Genomic DNA, 23,765 nt, shown 5'->3' on the forward strand with positions numbered 1-23,765 from the left:
AAGTGAATTGGGAAGGGGAAGCCTGCAACGACCCTTTGAGAAGAGCCTCCTGAAAAAATGGGCATCTCCTCTGGTCTCCTCTGGTCGTTGACCACCCCCCACCCCCCCCCCCATGCAATGGGCCTTTTCAGTACTGAGAAGAATGGCGGTGTGTGACCCTTTTGAGGAGAGCCTCCTGAAAAAATGGGCATCTTCTCCGGTCGTTGAGGAGGAGGGCCGGTCCATGTTTACGGTGGTGAGGTCAGCGTTACGAACGGTGTTGGCCATGGCCTGGGTGTTGCAGATGCTTACTGAAGGGGCAAAATTGTTACACCGTAAATTGGAGATGGAACAGGGTTCCCCTCTGGAACTAGCAGACCAGTTGGTGCATGGCCTTAAGTATGTCTGTGATGCGGCCCTGGAAACGGTCCCCCTGCTCTCTAGAGCATCAGTATCAGCAGTGCTACGGCTCCTGAATTGGCTGAAATGCTGCACTGCGGACCAGGCATCTAAGAAAGCACTGGCAGATTTGCCCTTCCAAGGTGAGAGGCTATTTGGAGCCTCGCTGGATGACATTAAGAATGTTACCGGTGGGAGTACGTTGCTCCCACAGTCCAGGAAGGGTAAGGAGCCACATCGTAGGCAAGGGCTCTCTTTTTCTACTCAGAAGCGTATTCTTCGCCCGGGTCGGCAGGTAAGCGTTCCCAGTCCGACAAGGCGCCGGCTGAGGGACAAAAGCGTTGCTGGTTTCGTGAGCAAATCTATTACCGCATGAAGGTTTGCCCCCGCCCAAATCGGGTGAGGGGTCGCCTTCGGTAGTTTGCAGCTCGGTGGACCTTCCTATTTTCTGACCAATGGGTCTGCAAACTGGTTTCATCAGGATACAAGATAGTTTCTTTCTTGTCCGCAAAACAGATTCTTTCCTTCCAACCTTCATCTCCCTCTGGCTAGTCGGTTGGCTCTGTTTGGGGCAGTACAGGACCTGCTGCTACACGGGGTAATAGTACCTGTACCGACGCTGGAAAGGTTTCAGGGTTTCAATCTATTTGTAGTCCCACAGAAGGAAGGGATCCATGCAATCCTGGATCTCAAGGCCCTCAACAGCTTTGTGCGAGTGCAAAGGTTCAGGATGGAATCAGTCGCTCCGTGGTCGCTGCACTCCATCAGGGGGACTTCCTGGCTTCTATGGACATCAAGGATGCATACTTGCATGTTCCCATATGCATCAGGCAACAGAGGTTTCTGCGTTTTTGCAGTAGAGGAAGAGCACTACCAATTTGTGGCTCTCCCTTTTTGGCCAGCGTCAGCACCCCGGGTCTTCACCAAGGTGTTAGCCCCAATTTTGGCATTTTTAAGGCAACGTGGGATCGCAATCGTGGGTACCTAGATGACCACCTTCTGAGAGCAGCTTCTGCCTCAGAATTAAGGGAGGATATGACGATCACCATACAGACTCTTCGAGAACTTGGTTGGGTACTGAACTTCCAGAAGTCGGTGTTGGTGTAGACTCAGCGCCTGGAGTACCTGAGCTTACTGCTGGACTCCTCAGAAGCGAGAGTCTGCACCCTTTGGACAAGCTGCAGACTCTTAAAGCTGTGGTGAAGTTGTTGGTGACCCTGAGGGGGTCGTCACTGCGTTTTTTGCATGCGAGTCCTGGATCTCATGGTAGCCACTTTTGAGGCTGTACCGTATGCTCAATTCCACATTTTGGTCTTGCAGAAGAGATCCTGTCCAAAGTGGACAAATCTCTGTTATACCTGGATTGTCAAATTCGGGTGAGCCAGCTAGTCAGAATCCCTTCTCTGGTGGCTGAGGTCTCTGGCCCTTCGGTCCGGGAAATCGTTCTTTCCTCTCCATTGGACGGTGATCACAATGGATGCCAGTCTGACCGGTTGGGGGGGATTTTTGGATCTGGGTCGCTGGACGCAGGAAGAATCCTGCCTGCCGATCAATGTGCTAGAGCTTCGGGCGAGCAGGCGGTGCCTCTCCACATGGTCAAAGAGGCTGCAGGAGCGTCAGGTCAAGATCCAGTCGGTCAACGCCACTGCGGTGGCGTATGTCAACCAACAAGGAGCTTGGCTGCAGCATGGGAGGTCGCTCACATCCTGCAGCGGACAGAGCGGCGTGTGGTGGCGCTGTCGGCCGTATACATTCTGGGCGTAGAAACCCGGCAGGCGGACTACCGAAGTCATCAGATTCTAGACCAAGGGGAATGGTTGTTGCATCCGGATGTATTCCGGCTCATCTGCCTAAGGTGGGGCACACCAGATGTGGATCTCTTGACCTCTCGGCTCAATCAGAAAGTACAGAGGTTTGTGGCCAGGACAAGAGACCCCTGGGCGGACACATCAAACTCGTTGGTGGCTCTATGGGGGCATTATCGAATGATTTATGCCTCCTTCCCCCCCCCCCCCCCCCCACTAAATCTTCTACCACGCCTGCTATGCAGAGTGGAGGCCAAGGGGATTCCGGTGCTTCTGATTGCCACAGATTGGCCTCGGAGTCCTTGGTGCACCGACATAGTACGATTGGTGGCAGATGTTCCTTGGCAGCTGCCAATACGGTAGGACCTTCTGTCGCAAGGTCCAATACTTCATCCTGCCTTACCGTCGCTGGTTTTAACATCATGGCTGTGAAAGCCAGGTGCTAAGGGGCAGAGGTCTGTCGGACTCAGTAATTTCCACCATGCTAAGGTCACGGAAGTCGACATGCGACCCCATCCGGTTCGACCACCGCTGCCTCCGTGGGATCTGAATCTGGTGTTATCGGTTCTTCAAAAACCACTGTTTGAAAACATTAGGGAGATTCCCTTGTTGACTCTTTCACAGAAAATAGTCATCCTAGTGGCGAATACATCGACCGGGAGGGTGTCTGAGTTGGCAGCCTTGTGATGCAAGTTTCCCTACTTGGTCCTGCATCTGGATGGTGCTGCATCCGCAGCCTTCTTTTCTTCCCAAGGTGGTTTCAGCCTGTCATCGGAATGAGGACCTCGTATTTCCGTCCCGATGTCCTCGGCCATTACATCCTGTTGCTTTGCCTTACCTGGATGTGGTCCGGGCTCTACGGGTGTATCTGTCTGCTACTGCTCCTTTCCGGAAGTCGGAATCTGTTTGTATCGGTGGCTAGTCCGGAAAAAAAGGGCTGGCGGTCTCGCCAACCACCATCTCTCGGTGGATCAGACAGATCGTAGTTCAGGCTTATGCTTTAAAGGGGCGGGTGCCCCTCTTTCCTTTCACTGCACATTCCACCAGGGCAATTGGAGCCTCCTGGTTTTTTTTCGACATCAGGCGTCAGTCTCCCAGGTGTGTAAGGTGGCGACTTGGTCGTCCGTTCACACTTTCACTAAATTTTACAGAGTTGACGTGAGCGCATCTTCAGATGCTTCCCTCGGCCGCAAGGTCTTGCGGGCGGCTGTGTAAGGTTGCAACTCACACTCTCATTGAAATTACAAGGTTGTTGTGAGCGCGTTTTTGAATGCATGCTTTGGCCGCAGGTTTTGCTGGCGGCCGTTTAAGGTGACAACTCCTCTGTTGAGGAGTTCCTCTTTGTTGTGGGTACAGTTATTTCTTGCTGTTTCCATACCTCATTTTTTGACACTGCTTGGGGACGTCTCTAAGGTCAAGATTTAAGGAGCTGTGTTCATCAACGAACGAAAGAGAAAATACGATTTTTGTACTCGCCGTAAAATCCTTTTCTCTGAAGTTCATTGACGGACGCAGCTCCTATTTATGTTTGCACTGCTTTTTGACCAACTGAGCTGCAGGAAGCAGAGTGAGGGGTTATAGCCAGTGGCACTGCCCTCTGAGTGGTACTGTGCAGTTTTGCTGGTTTTACATGTTCTACCTAGTCCTCTCCTGAAGGTGGCAATATAACCCTAAGGTTAAGATTTAAGGAGTTGTGTCCTTCAATGAACTTCAGAGAAAAGGATTTTACGGTGAGTACAAAAATCCTTTTTTTCCACTTCCAAGACGCCTTTTTTTTTTTTTTTATCCTTCGCAGGCCCTTATAAGCCTTCAAACTGAGAGACAATTCCTCCTACTAATGTAGGGGTACCCCCACTTGCTTGGGTGGGCAGACGATTGCTGGCCTTCATGGACATTTGCATTGGGGAAATTGAGCATGATTGGGTCTACAGTGTACTATCTCTGGGTTACAAACTGGAATCCCTGAACCCTTCCTTTCCCTTGTTTCGTGCTGTCAAACGTTTTGCTTAATCCACTAAAAAAGAGCAGTCCATGCAATAGAATTGTTCATACAATAGGTGTGATGGTTAGATGTCTACTAGCTTTTGGCCATCATGTATCTAGCTGTTCATTACAACATAAACTACATTTAAACATCAATGCATTAAATAATGGCTGTATATATTCCTCCTCCTCTTCTGTAGATGTTAAAGATGTTCATGCAGACCATGCTGCCAGTCACATTGGCAAAGCACAGGGTATCGTCACATGCTTGAGAGCCGTTCCTTTTCACAGCAGCCGGCGACAGGTCTTCCTGCCTGTTGACATCTGCATTCTGGTGAGTATGTGCCTACATTCATTCAGTAAATTTCTGTGTGTTCCCTGCAAAGGTCAAGTACATTGTCACGGACACCTGGTAAACTTCCAGTGAATTATCTTCAAGTGCTGGTAGTAATGGACTTATTTAACCACAATGTGCGATTTCCCTTCAGTTCAGCACACGCTGTTTGTATAGTGGAACCATGCATTAGGCGGCTTTCTCAATCATTTTGTCCTTTTTTCCAAGTGTGGTTGTCATGGCAACATCCTGGGATTTCATTAAAATGGGGGGGAACAAAAGAAAAAGCTTACATGCCATAATAATTTGTGAATGGTTTTAAGAATGACAAGTCCTTCAATTTGTTACTTTCTGTCTGGACTTCATAATCCTCCACTAGGTCAAAAGGCGAGACTAATCTTTTAACTCTATTTTGGCCATGGCTGAGTAGGCCCATGTTACCTCCCTTGCTGTTGAAGCAACAAATTGGATTTTTAACAAGTTGAGACTCGAGGGTTTAAAATTGTGATTGGTGCATCTAGGAGTTTTTGTCGTCTGCAGTGAATTGCCCCCTCGTGTACTTGAGCCTTGAGTAACTCTATCTTCAGTCTGAGGGCAGTGAGCTTGAAAAAAAAGTATGTTACCCCTTGGAATTAATTGGTTTTCTGCAGTAAATTACCATATAATGTGATCTGATCCTTATCTAAGTCAACACAATGTGCTTAAAGTGTAAGTTCTCCTTTACAGGAAATCTGTAAGGTTACCTTACATTGGACCCCATCCCTCCTGGTCGCACCTGTACCAGATTGGAACGATCCCCCGCTGTTAGACACCGAAATGCCACTTCACCGATCTAGGGATTTGAAATCCAACCACTTTCTCTCCTCTTCTCGCAGTGCTAACAGTACAGGCTATACCGCTTCCGATTGGGCAGCATTGTCCATGTGATGGTGCTGACCAATTAGAATCCCTGTAGTCAGTACTGGCTTAGCAATACGGATACACAAGCCCCAAGGGTTTCAAATCAATGGACCGGTGAAGCAGCTTTTCGTTGTCTGACAGCGGGGGATCGGGCCAATCTGGTACAGGTGGGACCAGGAGGGATGGGGAAGGGGTCCAGTGTAAGGTCACCTTACAGATTTTCCGTAAAGGTGAACTTACACTTTAAACTGAAAATACACAATTCAAATTTCTCCTGTCTTTATTGAGCAGATTGAGTAGAAGTTGGAGCGGCTACCTGCTAACGTTGATTTCTGTACTGATTCCGCCTCCTGAACCTACTCCTCTCAGCACCTCTGTAGTTCAGAAGGCAGGCTCTGTGAATTCTGTGACACAGCAGTGCCTACTCACAGGGCATAGTGCATAGGTGTCACCAAATTCATGGAATGAAATGTGTAGGGTTCTTCACAAAGTAAATTTACAACCTTCAAGATCGTTGTAAAAAAACAATGTGCAAATGACTGATTTTCCACTTTACCCATCCGCCATTGCCCTCTGAAGCTAAAAATGAAATAAAACAAATAGGAGAAAACTATACCGCTGCTGCTTGTCGGCTCTTGGCTGCCACAGTACTTACAAGCTCAAATGATATTGTCGTTCTTAAAGTGATTGTAAAGTCTTTTTTTTTTTTTCTAAAAACAACAAACATGTTATACTTGCCTGCTCTGTGCAGTTGGTTTGCACAGGGCAGCCAGGATCCCCCTTTTCAGCTATCTTGCCCCCTCCCTCTTGTTGAGTGCCCCCACAGCAAGCAGCTTGCTATAGGGACACCCGATCTCTCTCCCTCTCCCTCTCCCTCTCCCTCTCCCCCTGATTGGTGAACTGACTTTGACAGCAGCGGGAGCCAATGGTGCCGCTGTTGTGTCTTGGCCAATCAGGAGGAGAGTCACGGACTGCCGAGGAACTTGTGGACATCGCTGGACAGAGATGGGGCTCTGGTAAGTATTAGGGGGTGCTGGGGGGCTGCTGCACACAGGTTTTTTTTTAATCTTTATGCATAGAATGCGTTAAAATAAGGTATGTGCAAGACTGGCCAATTATCTCTATAAGCAGATTCTGCAACCTCTTAAGCTGACCATACATGCTACAATCAAATTGTGTAATCATCTTTCAATCTACCAACAACTTTGAAGCAGAAAAACCTGCCTGACTGGATACAAATTGGATGGATTATTATACTGTTTTTAAGGGAAATTGTACAATCAGATTGTCACATGTATGGTAAATTGCTTGTATACAACCAATTATTTTGAGGTGGTGGGGGAGGTGAGTGAGAAGCTATACAGCTGCATCTCTGGATATACCAGTCACCCTCTATTTGTTTTGGTAACTGTTTGTCAGTATGAATCACCTGAGTAGTTTGAGCCTGAAATGGGAAAAGAATCCCGTAAATGAGTAATCTTTTTCTCCATTCAAGTTTATGTAAGGGATAGGATTATTCATCAACACGTACTGCCCTGTGATTAAACTGCTGTATTGTGCTGTTGTAGGAGATTGATAGCTTAATCAAACTACTGCAAATTTCTTGCATAGCATATCTTAAAACGAATGTGATCAAAAGAATCCAAAAACATGTCACTTTAATCCTGTGATTGGGAAACTAAAGCCTATCTGTCTATATATATATATATATATATATATATATATATATATATATATATATATAGCCGTCACCTACTGTATATCTGTATATTTCTTATAAATCAAGCAAACTGCTGTAGTTTTTGTTTGCGGGCGCTAGGCCTGTCGTCCTAGACCAGGGTGACATCGCAGATTTTACAAAATGTCAGTGAATTTACTATCTGTCCGTGAATGTCTGTTATGGACTGAGGACTGCGAGAGGATGATGCCAGGTTAAAGAGGTGCTCCAGGCTCCCCCCAAAAATGTTGACTGCTGACTTTTAATATTGGGGCACCTGTTCGGGCATCCAGCGGTATCCTCACACAAACCAATTCTTCAATCGGCTATCAGTCCTGACGCCGCCATCTTGACTAAGGGAAACCGGCAGTGAATCCTTGCGACCTCACATCTGATTTCCTTCTGTGCATGCGCGAAGGGCACTGCACTTTGTGAGGGGGCTGCAATGTTATGGGAGCTGTAATTTATCCCAGAGGATTACAGGGGAAGGAGGGGGCCGAACTTCTGGCTCAGTTTGCCGTGTTGATAACCAGGTACCCGCTACCCCCCTTCCCCCCCCAAAAGGGTTGCCAAATGTGAAATCTGAGGGGGGGAGCTGACAGACGAGCGCAGCTTTCCCTTTTGGTGGAGCTTCTCTTTAAATTCACTGCTTGCATTTTTACAGATAAACATTAGTTTGTGTCTTTTTTTAGATTATGACTTTTTCCACCCAGTCAAGGGTCTGCCATGATCACTACACGGTGTTCGTCTCTCTATAGGTTGGTACGGGGTACATATAGAATTGCTGAAAGGTGTGATGGGAAGAAAAATTCACCTCGAGATGAAAGTTGCAATTTGTGCATAAAGGGTCCAGGGGGACTAAGTAGTGCGGAAAGACTTTTAGGCTCCATGCACGCTAGTATTTTTTATAAGCTAAAAAAATGCTGGAAAAAAAAAATCTGGATAAAAGCCGCTGGTAATAGCTTTTTGTAAGTAGCGTTTATTAGCATTGGCGTTTTATTAGCATTTTTGCAGTTCCTTAAAAAAAAAAAAAAAAAAGCTCAAAAAAATGCTATTAGCAGAATTTAGCAGCAGCATTCCTCTCCCTCTCCTCCCCCTAGTGCTTTCTATTGGCTAAACAAAAATGTCTGAAGCTGTAAAACGCTTGTAATACACTTTTAAAAAGCTTTCAAAAAATCTTTAAAAACCGCCAGTAAAATCGATATGCTCAGCTGTGAATGGAAAGTGTAGTGAATCGGGGATCTGGTGCTCCAAATGGTATGTGTCCTTTTTTTTAAAAATAGTAGGTAATTGTTGAGTAGCAATAGTTAAGTCTGCTAGGCCAAACTGATAAGTGAATGGGGGGTTAAAAGGCAGCAGCCATCCTCAGAGGGTGGAATCATGTAGCAAAGGAGGGAGGTGGAGGCGCCAACTAATTGTAGTATTAAGGGGTATTCCTTTATTGCACAGGATAAAAAATACTTGCAAGATGCCGAAAGAATTCATGCCCATCATAATCAAATCAGTCAAGGTGGTTCCTATGCCATCCCGCGGGCTACACGTATGGTCCGATAGCTGGTGGGGATGTAAGCCAGGTATATAGCTGGATCTCCAGGGCTAGCAGGAAAGTTGATGCTAATTGGCATGCAACGCGGATGCGGAAGTGACGTCACCAGCTGTCAGACTGTATGTGGAGCCCACTGGACGGCATAGGAACCCCTTGTTTACTTATCAGTTTGGACTAGCAGACTTTACTATTGCTACTCAACAATCGCCTACTATCTTTTAAAAAAAAGGACATATACCATTTGGAGCGCCAGATCCCCAATTTCACTACACCCATTCACTAGAGAATATCAATTTTACTGGCATTTTTCTGGCTTTTTTTTTTTTAAAGATTGTTTTTGCAGCTGTTTACAGGCTTTCTCTAAAGCGTTTTAGAAGTGTATTACAAGAGTTTTACAGCTTCAGGTGTTTTTTTGTTTAGTCAAAAGACTAAAGCTGCTATTTAAGACTTTTAATGGGCGTTTTTCTGCTCAAGTCAGGCATTTCTATTGAAGTCTATGGGGCCAAAAAACGCTTGTAATCTGCCGAAAACAAGCGCATGTACTTTTTTGAGCATCAGTCTACAGAACGCTTGTATGTGAACAGGGGCCATTGAAATAATGGAATTTGCTTGGGCGCTTCAGTGCTGAGTGTTTTTACAAGCTGAAAATCACTCAGGTGTGAATGGGGCCTTAGGGTAGCAAAAATAAGTACATGTTGTGTATAGTTTGGAATTCCAACTAGTTATCCTGTCGTCATGCTACAGTCAAAATTCAAGTTGTCTGTGCCCAATCCCTAAATAAATAGAGCTCCTGGAAAGTAGAAATTATAGATGCCAGCTAAGCTCTACACATAAAATTCTAGATCCTCTTGAAGCTGCACATCTAAAACCACATGTCAGAAAGGAGCTAGGAGAAAGGCGGGCAAGCTTTAGGGCTGAAAGGTCAACAGCATATCACATATTTCCTTTGATGAGAGTATTCAAGTGAATAGAAATGTTTCATCTGCTGATTTTTAAGAGCCATATGATTTTGTTACTCAAACACAGGTGTAAATATTCATAAAGGATTTGGCCATACCAGAAATGCTAATTGAGATGGTAAAGAACCGCAGCATGGTCAACAGTTGTCAGATCTTGCCGTAATGTCCAAATGTACAAAATGTACATGCAAATTATAACAGACTTACCTCCTGGGTTTGCTTTCTTCCAGCAGCGAATGCTCTGTGATTCCCCATTGCCACCCCATTTGCTTTTTCAGCTATTTTCTTCCCTCATTGGCTGCTGAGCAGTCGCTGATGATATAATTCCTGCCTTGTCAAAGTCACTGAGATTTTTCAGTAGATTGAGGCAAGTTGAGGCATTGACATGTATTCTTGTTATTAGGCAAACAAGGAAAATGGGAAATGACTATCAGGCGTTAAACGGTCATCTCCACACAAATATAACAATATTGGGAATACATAAATATATAATTTATTATTGATAAAAATAAACAGAGACATACATACATGCATATAAACAAGGGAGCAAAAACTATCCCTATAAAATTATATAGAACGTCCTGTGAGCCTCCACTAACAATAATAAACCAATAAAGCCTCTTTGAATCAGCTGCAAGCGGTAAACCTCTCATAAACCATGTAAAAGTACTAAACATACATTAAAAAACACTGCACTTTCCAAGGTATAAGCATAAAGCCTCTGAACTGGTAAAAATATATCCTCTACACCAGGGATATGCAATTAGTGGACCTCCAGCTGTTTCAAAACTACAAGTCCCATCATGCTTCTGCCTCTGGGTGTCATGCTTGTGGCTGTCAGAGTCTTGCTATGCCTCATGGGACTTGTAGTTCTGCAACAGCTGGAGGTCCACTAATTGCATATCCCTGCTCTACACCGTGGTAATGATAATGTATAAAATAACAAGTGCTTAATAGCTAAATAATAAAGTGACAATGTGCATTCATACAGTAATGGAAAATATTAAAACAAATAAGTCAGTGGAAAGCTAAATAGATCCAAATACTGGAATTATAAAGTGCTTAAGTGCACTTTGCAAAGTTCAAATTGATCTGATTTACAGGTGCTCCACACTCCATGCAATTCAGTATGCTGTGAAAGTGATGCGATAAACAGATGCTGTGTTCTCACTCAGGTGCCCCCCCCCCCATGTAATGAAGGCTCACCTTAAGGTGTGTGACCTTGCTGTTAGGCTTGGTCAATACATGCTTTGGAACCACTACAGGGTTCAACAGTGCGTCCGGGATACTGGATCAGTCGCCAGTGTGCCTCAGTAAATCTGTGAAAAAAGGCATCTTGCAGTGTAGTATGCTTATGCAATTTATTGGAACAAAACTAAACGGGTCCCACACAGGGTACTTACAATATCCAGGAGCTTCAGTGTGCCATTCTACAGCAAGCAAAAAATGAATGGTTGAAACCGGCCGGTAACGGGATGGTATGCTGATCATTCCTAACAGCTGATCTGCTAAGCGTGTAGGGACAAGGGACAGGTTGGCACGCTGAGCAGATCAGCTGTTAGGAATGATCAGCATACCATCCCGTTATCGGCTGGTTTCAACCATTCGTTTTTTGCTTGATGTAGAAAAAAAATGTTGTGCTCCCGGGACTGCAGATAAGGGAAATAGATCTTTCAAGTCTTCCCCGAGAGGTCCCAAGCAACCTTGGTCAGTTAAGCCTAGACCTGGCTTCTCCGGTCCCACAGACAAGACCCCTTCAGCGTGAAGATCTGCCCTCACCCATAACTGGAGTGGGGTGACATCTTCGCTGATTTCCGGCTTCCTGGACCTCCTTCGCGAGCATCAAAAGGGGGCGGGGGCAGAGTTCATCCATTTCAAAGTTTTTAGGCCCCGAGTCTCCCTGCGGATACAATTCCTGTAAAAGTTCAGGTGATGTCGGAACTACCAAAGTCCCCCCCATCCCCGTCTGGGGAAATGGAATCACCTGAGTCTGCTTCTGGATTTAATGTTGACCAGGGTGGGCCTTCTTTTGGTCGTGCTCCCTATTTGGTGGTCCACAGAGATAAAGTGGTTCTTTGTCTCTGTCCATCGTTCCTACCTAAAGTTGTCTTGGACTTCCATTTGAATGGGTACATTGTGTTGCCTTCCTTGTGTCCCAAGCTGTCTCATCCTAAGGAATTTACTCTGCATGCCTTGGCTGTGGTTCGAGCAATTCAGGTGTATCTGGCAGCCACGGAGTCCTTTCGGAGGTCAGGCTCACTTTTTGTGGTTACACAAGGACCAAGGAAAGAGCTGGCTTTTTCTTAGGCTACGATCTCCAGATGAATCAGACAGATGGTGACTAAGGCCTATTCTTTTAAAGATGGGGTTCCTCCTTTCCCTGTCACAGCGCATTCTACTTGGGGGGCTTAGTATTTCTTGGGCCTTCCGTCATCAAGCGTAGATATTTCAGGTTTGTAAGGCAGCCACTTGGTCGCCGGTGCATACTTTCACTAAATTCTACAAAGTCGATCTTTTAGCATCTGCAGATGTTTCTTTTGGCCGCAAGGTTTTGCAGGCTGCTGTTTAAGAGGGGTTGTTCCCACCTTGAGGGGTGTTTTTCTTTAAATTTCTATTTCAGATGGGGCTCCTGTCTCCTGGTTGAGCTTCTGAGACTCGGTTAGGACTCTTGTGTTTAGCCTTGGGTTATTTTCCCCACCCCTCATTTTCCTTTGTCACTGCTTTAGGATGTCCCTATAGTCAGGATTAATGGAGCACTGATGAACTAAATAGAAAATGGGATTTTTGTACTCACCGTAAAATCCATTTCCCTTAGTTCATCGATGGACACAGCACCCTCTCCTCTATGGAGTTTCAATACTTCTAATACTACTTGCTATTGAACTGGATGCCTATAGCAGAGGGGGGTTATATACCAGCTGAGGATGGCCCATGGGCATAGCCTAGTTTTTTGTTCTGCCTAGTCCTACTCCTGCAGAAGGCAATATAACCCTATAGTCGGGATTAATGGAGCACTGTGTCTGCCAATGAACGCAGAGAAGTTGATTTTTACGGTGAGTACAAAAATCAAATTGTTCCCTTTTAATTGCAAAGCTACTGTGCAAAACAATAATAATTAGAACTAACCAACAGGTTGCCAAAAGGCCTTTACTCTGTAAACAAATTTCCGCTTTAATTGAAAACTATTGTGCAAAATAGTATATAAGCTAACTCTAAAATAATTCCACACCGCAGACATGGGCCGCCTTTGCTGGTAGTACAGTAATATAAGATTAAAAGCTAGAGTGGGCGCAAAATCTGAAGGGGTAAAAAATGTACTTTTACTCCATATCCAGCACTCACCTTGGCAGTCCTTTTGACTGATTGGGCAAGGGTCCAGTGGGAGGAGTTTATGGTGACATCACGCAAAAATAGTGCAACTATTGAGGGCAAGCACTAGAGCAGAGTAATGATAGTGGAGATAGAGTGGTGTCTGCGGAGGCTGCACATTACAGCACTGGTTGTAATATGTAGGCATATAGCTGCCTTTCTTCTATTGGCAAAACGCTGATAACCCTATTTTCGGGCCAATAATTTTCAGCTGCCGATATATTGGTGCATCCCTAGTTATCAGTAATGATACACATTGCTCATTTAAAATGTAGTTATTATAATGAGTGACAAGAGGTCTTTTTCAAATAAGGACCCTAGAAGCAAGACAAAATGGGAGAAGACATATTTCCCAATTGGATGCAATGAAGAGGAAAGCAGGGAAGATGAAAACCAATGACTGGTGGGCGTGGATGTAAGAGAATGTAGGAAGATCCCGCAGGAGTCCATAAAATTTGAGTTGTTACAGTGATAATATTGCAAAAGCTTCTCAGCATGACTGAGAAGGATTAATAGGACAAATAAAATTGCATGTAAGCGATAACTAAAAATTATCTCCCTCCTCTGGTATACATGCTGAGCCCCAGCCTAGGCTTTCTGTTTTTTCCTCCTAGATGTCTTCTACCTTTTCTACCTTGTAACCACTGCATAGCCACTTGTATGAATGTATTCTCTTTACTACCCATTGTAGATTAGTTACCTGGCTTTGCCTACCTCCAGCATGCCCCACAATGACTGGAGGCTCAGAGCAGGATAATCTTCCAGATTACTCACCAAAACAATAAAGACCAGAGAAATTTTAAAAAACACATCATGAAAGAATTCCAGAGGTAGCCAATATGGGGATAGCCTCTGAAAATGCTAGCTGCCTGGCTTTCCTTGGCTTCAATGCTTTGAGTAACAAACCTCAAACTTGTATGCTGCAACTGAAGTCACTCCTGATACTATTGTACATACTAATTCTCGGTCAGTATCTAAAAAGTATTGAAGCCAGTGGAAGAGCATGGCAGCCAACTAATGTTTTCAGAAGGATAGGGAGCCCTCGATTTTCAATAGTGTAAAAAAATAAAACTATTTAAGGCCGGTCTGGAACAATTTCAAGAGCCAATACTGCTTACAGCTGGTGCCTAACCAAAGTTTTCTGTATTTGACAATGGAACTGCTTGATGGGGGAAAAAAAATAAAACCTGCTGGCGCCTTGATTGGGCAACTGGCTTGTAAATTTCATATTTGTCTATTTTAGAGTACTTGCAGACCTCAGATAATGATCGATCCAGTTTCACAGATTCCCCATTCTTGGGCTAGCTAGTGATTTTTTTGCCTTGTTGGTTAGTATGTCTGCCAACAACAGTTGTTTTCTTTATATTAAGATGCCACGAACTCTCACCCTACAGCTTGGTTTCATTTGTACAATTGAATGATTAATAATGGACAAAAGCAAGGTAAATCAATGACGTTGTGGTCTGATTATATTTTTGATTAGAAAAAGAATTGTATGCTTTGCTTGTTCCTGTCTGAGAGCTTTACATTGCTGAATATAATTTCATCAGTACCCAGATGTCAGTAATAACATGCTAAATCTGGGGATTAATTTCTGCTGCTCTGTTTGTATGGAACATTTAGTTCTTCTGTTATGTTTTATTTATAGTGATTCAATTATGTGTCATTTGGGACAAATATTGGGGAACAACTGTTTCCAGAATCTTGTGGATTTGCTCAAATTCAACAGATGAGCGCTATAATTCAGCAAGTTTACATGTCATTTGATTTTGTAATATTTGCTTGGAATAATGCAGAATTTTAATGTATATACATATATAGTTTAACCCTTTCATGACTAAGCCTATTTTTGGCATTTGGTGTTTACAAGTTAAAATCCATATTTTTTGCTAGAAAATTACTTGAAACCCCCAAACATTATATATATTTTTTTAACAGAGACTCTAGAGAATAAAACGGCGATTGTTGCAATATTTTATGTCACACGGTATTTGCGCAGCGGTATTTTAAATGCAACTTTTTGGGAAAAGGGACACTTTCATGAATTAAAACAAAAAACAGTAAAATTATCCCATTTTTTTTGCATAATGTGAAAGATAATGTTACGCCGAGTAAATAGATACCAAACATGTCACACTTTATATTTGCACGCACTTGTGGATTGACGACAAAGTACGGTACCTAAAAATCTCAATAGGCGACGCTTTAAACATTTTTTACAGTTACCAGGTTAGCGTTACAGAGGAGGTCTAGTGCTAGTTATAATTATTGCTCTCGCTCTGACGATCTCGACGATACCTCACATGTGTGATTTGAACACCGTTTACATACGCGGACGCGACTTCCGTATGTGTTTTCTTTGCTTTGCGAGCTCGCGGGGACGGCGGGCGCTTTAAAAATTTATTTATTTTTTTTATTTTTTTTATTTATTTTAAAATGACTAAATTGTTTAAAAAAAAATAAATAAAAATTTGATCACTTTTATTGCTGTCACAAGGAATGTAAACATCCCTTGTGACAGTAATAGGCGGTGACAGGTACTCTTTATGGAGGGATCTGGGGTCTAAAAGACCCCCCACCCCTCCTTTACACTTCAGTGTATTCAGATCGCCGAAAACTGCGATTCTGAATACCGGATATTTTTTTAAAACCGGCGCCATTGGCAGCCGAGTAAACGGGAAGTGATGTCATGACGTCGCTTCCGTGTTTACTATGAGGAGACTGGAACGAAGCCGATTAAGGCTTCGTTCCAGTTCCTCCCCAGCGGCTGGAGGCATCGCACAAGGAATCGGTGCTCCCGATCGAGCGGGAGCACCGGTAACAGCGGCGGGAGGGGGGATGTCCCCTCCCGCTCCTCCGGCATAACAGCCGAGCGGCTTTCAGCCGCATCGGTTGTTATGGCTGGATAGCCAATCGCCCGCTGAACAAAACGGTACCGGGATGATGCCTGCAGGTGCGGGCATCATCCCGGTATACCCCCCGGAAGCCGAGTACGCAGATCTGCGTACGCTCGGCGGGAAGGGGTTAAGGTTAAACCTCTCTTTTCTTCTAATTTTAGTGGCCACATGTCTTATTAAACTCCCTTCCACAAAAAAGTTTTATCCCTATTGTGGGGTCACCAGTATGGTATTTGTAAATTGAAATCATATCCCCTCTCAAGCGTCTCTTCTCCAGAGAGAATAAGTTCAGTGCTTGCAACCTTTCTTCATAACTAATATCCTCCAGACCCTTTATTAGCTTTGTTGCCCTTCTTTGTACTCGCTCCATTTCCAGTACATCCTTCCTGAGGACTGGTGCCCAGAACTGGACAGCATACACCAGGTGAAGCCGGACCAAAGTCTTGTAGAGTGGGAGAATTATTGCTTTATCCCTGGGGTTAATCCCCTTTTTAATGCATGCCAATATTCTGTTTTCTTTGTTAGGAGCAGCTTGGCATTGCATGCTATTGCTGAGCCTGTCATCTACTAGGACCCCCAGGTCCTTTTTCATCCTAGATTCTCCCAGAGGTTCACCCCCAAGCAAGTAGATTGCATTCCTTGTTTTTGCCACCCAAATGCATTATTTTACATTTTTCTACATTAAACCTCATTTGCCATGTAGTTGCCTATCCCATTAATTTGTTCAGATCTTCTTGCAAGGTTTCCACATCATGCATAGAAGTTATTGCCCTGCTTAGCTCAGTGTTGTCTGCAAAAATAGAGATTGAACTGTTTACCCCATCCTCCAGGTTATTTATGAACAAGTTAAACAGGATTAGTCCCAGCACAGACGCTGGGGGACCCCACTTCCCACCCCTGACCATTCTGAGTATTCTCCATTTATCACCACCGTCTGAACTCGCCAGTTTTCAATCCATGTACTCCCCCTACGGTCTATGCCAATGGACCTTACTTTGTACAGTAAACATTTTATGGGGAACTGTGTCAAATGCTTTTGCAAAATACAGATACACCAAGTCTACGGGCCTTCCTTTATCTAGATGGCAGCTCACCTCCTCATAGATTGATTTGGCAAAAAACGATTCTTCATGAATCCTTGCTGATTACTGCTAATGATACAATTTTCAATACTAAAATCTTGTATATAGTCCCTTATCATCCCCTCCAAGAGCTTGCATAATGTTGATGTTAGGATAACTGGTCTGTAATTCTCAGGAATGTATTTTGGCCCTTTTTTAAATATTGGTGCTACAGTGGCTTTTCTCCAATCAGCTGGTACCATTCCAGTCAGTAGACTGTCAGTAAAAATTAGGAACAATGGTCTGGCAATTACTTGACTGAGTTCCCTAAGTACCCTCGGGTGCAAGCCATCTGGTCCCGGTGATTTGTTAATGTTAAGTTTCCCAAGTCTATTTCTATTTCTGTCCTCTGTTAGTCATAAGGGTGCTTCCTGTGATGTATCATGAGGACAAACATTGCAATTTTGATTATTGAAGCCCCCCCGATTCCCTCGTGAAGACTGAGGAGAAGAATAAATTCAATACCTTCGCCATCTCCCCATCCCTTGTAACCAAATGTCCTTCCTCTTTCTTTATTGGGCCAATATGGTCTGTCCTCCCTTTTATTTTTTATTTTTATTTTTTTTTACTGTTTATATACTTAACCACTTCCCACCCGGCCAATGCATATATACGGCCGGGTGGGAGCCGTCTATTCCTGACAGGCCGTTCAGGAACGTCCTTCAGGAATAGCGGGACCGCGCGCGCGCTCGCGCAGCGGCGCGATCCCGATGTGCTCGTGTCACCCGGACACGGCACATCTCAGATCGGCAGGAGGGCTCTGTGATTGGCCCTCCTGATCACATGACGGCCGTGTCCAATCACGGCCGTCATGTGATGTAAACAAACAGCCGGTTGCTAGGCAATCGGCTCTCCTCTCCTCACACGGAAGTCACCGCTGAGGAGAGGAGAGCAGAACGCTGCAGCCGGCTGATGATCAGTGAGTATGGGCTGCTTTTTACAGCTTTTTACTCACTGATCATCAGTGTAGTGTCAACACACAACACACCACACAGTCCCCACACATGTCCCCAAAACACACATGTCCCCAAAACATACATGTCCCCAAATAATAAAAACACATGTCCCTAATAATAAAAACATGTCCCCCACATATGTCCCACTAAAATCACATGTCCCAATGATTATCTGCACACATATGTACGTGATCACCTGCACACATATGTACATGATCATTTGCGTACATATGTACGTGATCACACAAACCAATTATTATACACTTAACGGAATTTTTTTTACCAAAAACATGTAGCAGAATACATTTTGGCTTAAATTTATGACAAAATTTGATTTTATTGGATTTCTTTTCAAATAGAAAAAAGAAAATATAGTTTTTTTTCCAAATTTCCGCTATTTTTGCGCTTATATCGCAAAAAAAAAAAAACGGAGTCGTGAATAAATAACACCAAAATAAAGCTCTATTTGTGCGAACAAAATGATAACAATTTCATTTGGGTACAGTGTAGCATGACCGCGCAATTGTCACTGAAAGCGCTAGAGCGCTGAAAGCTGAAAATTGGGCTGGGAAGGAAGGGGGTGAAAGTGCCCTGTATTGTAGTGGTTAAAGAACTTCATGTGATTTTTTTTTTTTTTTTTTTTAGCTCTCCTCCGCTATGTGTCTTTCATGTTCTATCTTAGCCACCCTAATTGCACCCTTTCCTACCTTGTGGTATTCTTTGTAAAGTCTGAATGCTGATGATGATCCCTCAGCCTTGTATTTTTGAAGGCCTTCTCCTTTGCTATATATGCATTTTTACATTGGAGTTAAGCCATCCAGGACTTTTGTTCGCTCTTTTAAATTTATTTTATAATGGGAGGCACTGGCTAATGCCCTTATTTAATATGCTCTTAAAGCAAACCCATCTCTACTCCGTGTTCTTTGTTTCTAAGATTTTATCCCAATTTATATCTTCTAGCAAGGTTCGTAGTTTAGGGAAGTTGGCTTTCAGTGTCTTTGTATTCCCCTTATGCTTCCTATTTATACTGAAGCAAATTGACCTGTGATTGCTGTTTCCTAAATTGCCCCATTTTACCACATCCGTGATAAGGTCTGTATTCTTGGTAATCAGTAGATCTAGTAATGCCAGGATTCACGTTTAGCTCTCTCATCTGTACATATACGCAGACTCTTATGGCTTAAAGTGGTTGTAAACTCTCCCCCACAACTTTTTCCCATGTGAATCAGCATAACAAACCCTAATGAACACTGCTTGTAGATATCTCCTTACTTGCATCGTATTGTTTTAATCCTTTTTGTTCTTTAGAATGACGTCACTGAGCATGCCCATATCTCCCATGATTTACGGAACACTCTGTGTGCCTGTCTATCTAATATTAGGACTTCCTATGGCACAACACTGAAATCCCACGAGACTGCATAATCATTTAGAGCTTCCTACTACACCCCCATGTGACCATGTGCCATCACATGGTGTGGAAAAAAAGGCATCGAACAGCATTACTGCAGTCTTCTATCAGCTGACGCTGATAAGACTGACATAGGCAAACACTAGATAATCGGCACAAGTAAATACTATAAAATAAAACAAGTCGGCTATGAGCAGGGAAGCAGGGTTGCCATAGAAACATTGGATTATGAAGGAGGCTTGGTTAACCATACAGGAAGTGCTCAATGTAAGGGTGGAAATACACTCTACTGTGGGCTCGGAAAACAATACTTAAGATGGCGCTGCCTTACCCCTGGAAAAAAGTTTTTTTAAAGTTTCTTTAAGTAGTAAGTTATTTGCAATTTGGGATTGATTACAGTGTCTATAGTTTTGATAATTACTTATTATAATGGACTAAATGAAAAGAAGCATCAGAGTGGGAGAGTTTATGTCCTCTTTAAGAACTGGTCAGCCGAGCTTCCTTGTAAAAAGTTATTGGCAGGTTCCCCTTTTCATGGGGAACATTTATTTGGTGATCATTTGGACAACTATATCCAAAAGAGTTCTCTACTTCTTGTGAAGAAAAACACCAGACGTCCCTCATTTAAAGCCTCAGGGACTGCTTCCTTCAATGTCTCAGCGTCAAGGCGGTTCCACTGCCAACAGGGTGCTAGGGCCAGGGGTACTGCAGGGCCAGAAGAAGCCTTGCGTCCAAGATTCTTCTAAACCCAGCACCAAGCCCTCCTTTTGAGTGGATGCCCCCACTCCAACGAGTGGGGGTAAGGCTGCTGCACTTTGCGGACATTTGGAGAATAATAATTCGGGACAAGTGGGTCACCTTAATTATATCTCGCGGTTACAAGCTAGAGTTGCGGGGGGTTCTCCCTCAGAGGATTTTAAGATCCAGCGTTCCCTTGGATCCTCCAAAAAGAAACTTATTGCTTCAGGCACTATATCATCTAGTACATCAAAGAGTGATTGTAGAGGTTTGGTTATCCGAAAGGGGCACAGGGTTTTACTCAAACCTGTTCACGGTTAAGCAGCCAAACGCGAACACAAGGCGCATTTTGGACCTAGGATCCCTGAACAAGTATCTGCTGATACAGTCCTTTTCAGATGGAGTCTTGTCCGCTCAGTAGTAGCCTCACTCCAGAGGGGAGACTTTCTAGCCTTGATATAAAAGATGCGTATTTACACATACCTATCTTTCAACCTCATCAGAGGTTCCTACGTTTTGCAGTAGAGGAATGTAATTTTCAGTTTGTGGCTCTACCCTTCAGGCTGGCTACAGCTCCCCAGTTGTTCACAAAGGTCCTAGCACCAGTGCTGGGTCTTTTAAGGGCCCAAGGGAGCCTGGTGCTCGGGTATCCAGAAGACCACCTACTCAGATATCATTACAGGCTCTAGAACAGAGCATAATATGCACAGTGCTGTATTTGAAAAGCTTAGGCTGGATCATAAATACCGAAAAGTCAGCCTTGAAACCAGCTCAAAGTCTAAAGTATTTAGGTCTGATCCTAGATACGGTTCAAGCAAGAATATTCTTGCCACCCATAAGGATCTGTGCCCTGAAGGCTCGGGTGCATCAGATAAGGGGCACCAGACAACCCTCCATTCAGCTCTGAGTCTTCTAGGGAGGATGGCATCCTCCGAGGCAGTGCCCTATGCCTAGTTCCATTCCAGGCCTTTACAACAAGACATCTTGTTGGCCTGGACCAGAAGAGGAAAAGCCCTGGATTATGCAATGTGCTTATCTCCTCTGGCACACTTAATCCTAAATTGGTGATTGCAGGATCAGAACCTGCAAAAGGGAAAATCCTTTCTCCCAGTATTTTGGAGAGTATTGACTACAGAAGCCAGTCTCTCAGGCTGGGCAGTGACCCTAGAAGGGCTCACAGCTCAGGGGAAATGGTTAGGGACAGAACAGATTCTGCCCATCAACATCCTGGAATTATGGCCAGTACATCTTGCCCCTACGGTCCTGGGCGGTGGAGCTTCAGGACTGCCCTATCGGGGTTCAGTCCGACAATGTCACTGCAGTGGCCTATATAAACCACCAAGGCAGTACCAGGAGTCGTTCAGCTCTGAAGGTGAACCACATACTAGCCTGGGCAGAGGGACATGTGTCGATTATATTGGCGGTCCATTTCCCAGGAGTAGAGAACTGGAAGGCAGATTATCTCAGCTGCCATCAGATCTGCCCGGTGGAATGGTCCCTACTCCCAGGGGTGTTCAGGGGAATTTGCCAGCATTGGGAATGACCAAAGGTCGACCTATTGGCATCCAGATTCAACAACAAGCCACATCAATTTGTGTCCCGAACAAGGCCTCTGGCAATCGGAGCATATGCTATGATAGTTCCATGGAGACAGTACTCCCTGTTTTATGCCTTCCCTCCGATCCCTCTCCATCCACATTTGTTGCACAAGATTTGGAAAGAGGGGGTTCCAGTCATTCTGGTGGCACCAGCATGGCCCAGAAGGCCCTGATTCCCAGAGATTGTTTCAAATCTTCTTTTTATTATTTCCCAGAGATTGTGAGACTGACAATAGACAGGCATGGACGCTTCCATGTCGCCCCGATCTACTATCCCAAGGTCCTATATTCCACCCCAATTTATAGTCTCTAAATTTGACGCATGGCTATTGAAGCCAGGGTTTTAAAGGACAGTGGCATCTGGGAAAAGCTGTCACTAAGAAAATTTATTATATGGCCTGGAAGACTTATATTGCTGGTGTGAAGCCAGAAAATGGCATCCTCAGAAATACATGATCGGGAGAATTCTCTATTTTCTACAGTCAGCTGTGGAAATCAAATTGGCTTTGAGTACAAGCAGAGGTCAATTTTCATCCCTATCAGTATTTTTCTAAAGGCCTTTAGCCTCCCATTCACTTTATGCAGGGGGCAACTCGTATGCTTCCCCCTATTAGGTCACCTATGTGTCCTTGGGACTTGAACTTGGTGCTATCTGTATTACAGAAACAACCATTTGAATCTATCAAGGAAATTGGGTTAAGTCTGCGATTTTAAAGTTTGAGAATACTGGGGGTATGGCGAACCAGTCTAGCATTATATTTGGGCTCGATGAGTGACCCATTTCTTGTATGTAGTCGTTGTGCGGAAGTGTATCCAACAAGCCCATGTAGATGTAAATGAAGGCACTTAAAGAAACTTTGTTACAGAGTTTTACCTGTTTCTACTTGGAAGAAAAAGTTGTTTGTTGTCTACACAGTGAACCTAAATGAAAGTGACTTTTATTATTGCTATTAGGCCTCTTTCACATGTGTGGCCATTTGTTTCACCAGTTCAGTCACTATTTTTCAAACAAAAAAGGATGAAGTTTACATCCAGTTTTTCATCTGTTTTATATATCCTCCAGCTAGAGTCCTTAACCACCTTAACCAACTTAAGTCCCGGTAACATTTTTTCATGCAAAAATGGATTTACGTCTGTTTTTTGTCCGATACGTTTTTTTTTTAACTGAAAAAAATAGGGCTTTTGATCTGTTCCGAAAAAGTGGATGTTGACGAAAGCGCATGTAAAAGAATGTAAATGGATGATAATCTGTTTACATTCGTTTTTCCATAGAGCTGCATTGATGTTCGTTTTCCACTCGTCAAGGGATGGATGAAAAGCAGACAAACAGTCCGCGTGTGTAAAAGGGGCCTTATTCAGCTGAAGCCCCTGTAGTGTTCTAATGAGGAAAATGCAGGGTATGCATCCCTTTAAAAAGTGATTAACCCTTTCTGAGCATCTCCACAAAGAATTACATTTTTGTTGCAGAGGATGCCTATAATATAACTTGTATCTTAGTGTCGACTTATGGGTAAGTCAGTAAACCAATCGAACAAGCAGGAAATTTAATTTCTGGGGGTATTCTGGATATCAGTGGTGTTTGTAATGCCTCTCCAGGTTGCCCTATAGCAGGGATATGCAATTAGCGGACCTCCAGCTGTTGCAAAACTACAAGTCCCATCATGCTCTGCTCTGGGTGTCATGCGTGTGGCTGTCAGAGTCTTGCTATGCCTCATGGGACTTGTAGTTCTGCAACAGCTGTAGGTCCGCTAATTGCATATCCCTGCCCTATAGCATTGAATTGTACAGAAAATTACAGGGCTGCAGATTGAAAAGCAAAGGTCATTTTTAATTACATTCAATTACAATATGGCTTGTGTAGCGATTTCTATGTGCTATATTATAATTTGTATTTATCATTTTTTTTCCCCACAATAGTAGAGTTACCCTTTTAATGCTGTATTTGAGGTGAGGCAGACTAGCCTTTTGTGTGGCAGTTTGTACTGGGAAGGGAGCTGTGCCAAGTGTTTACCATTTTGATTACATTTCTGAGTACATCCATGTGTTCGGTAAT

The 23,765-nt window shown here is 43.9% G+C and overlaps 1 protein-coding gene across 1 annotated transcript in view; it reads left to right on the plus strand.

Annotated features, from left to right (window-relative positions):
* Positions 1–23,765, plus strand: part of NDUFAF6 (NADH:ubiquinone oxidoreductase complex assembly factor 6) — an 80,102-nt gene that overhangs the window by 29,421 nt on the left and 26,916 nt on the right. Inside the window, exon 6 of the mRNA XM_077493058.1 lies at positions 4,367–4,500. Coding sequence (XP_077349184.1) covers positions 4,367–4,500 — 134 coding nt within the window. The remainder of the gene's footprint in view (positions 1–4,366; positions 4,501–23,765) is intronic.

This window comes from Lithobates pipiens, unplaced genomic scaffold (assembly GCF_037356315.1).
Source record: "Lithobates pipiens isolate NorthernLeopardFrog02 unplaced genomic scaffold, aLitPip1_a1.2 Scaffold_19, whole genome shotgun sequence".
In the NCBI taxonomy this organism is placed as follows: domain Eukaryota; kingdom Metazoa; phylum Chordata; class Amphibia; order Anura; family Ranidae; genus Lithobates; species Lithobates pipiens.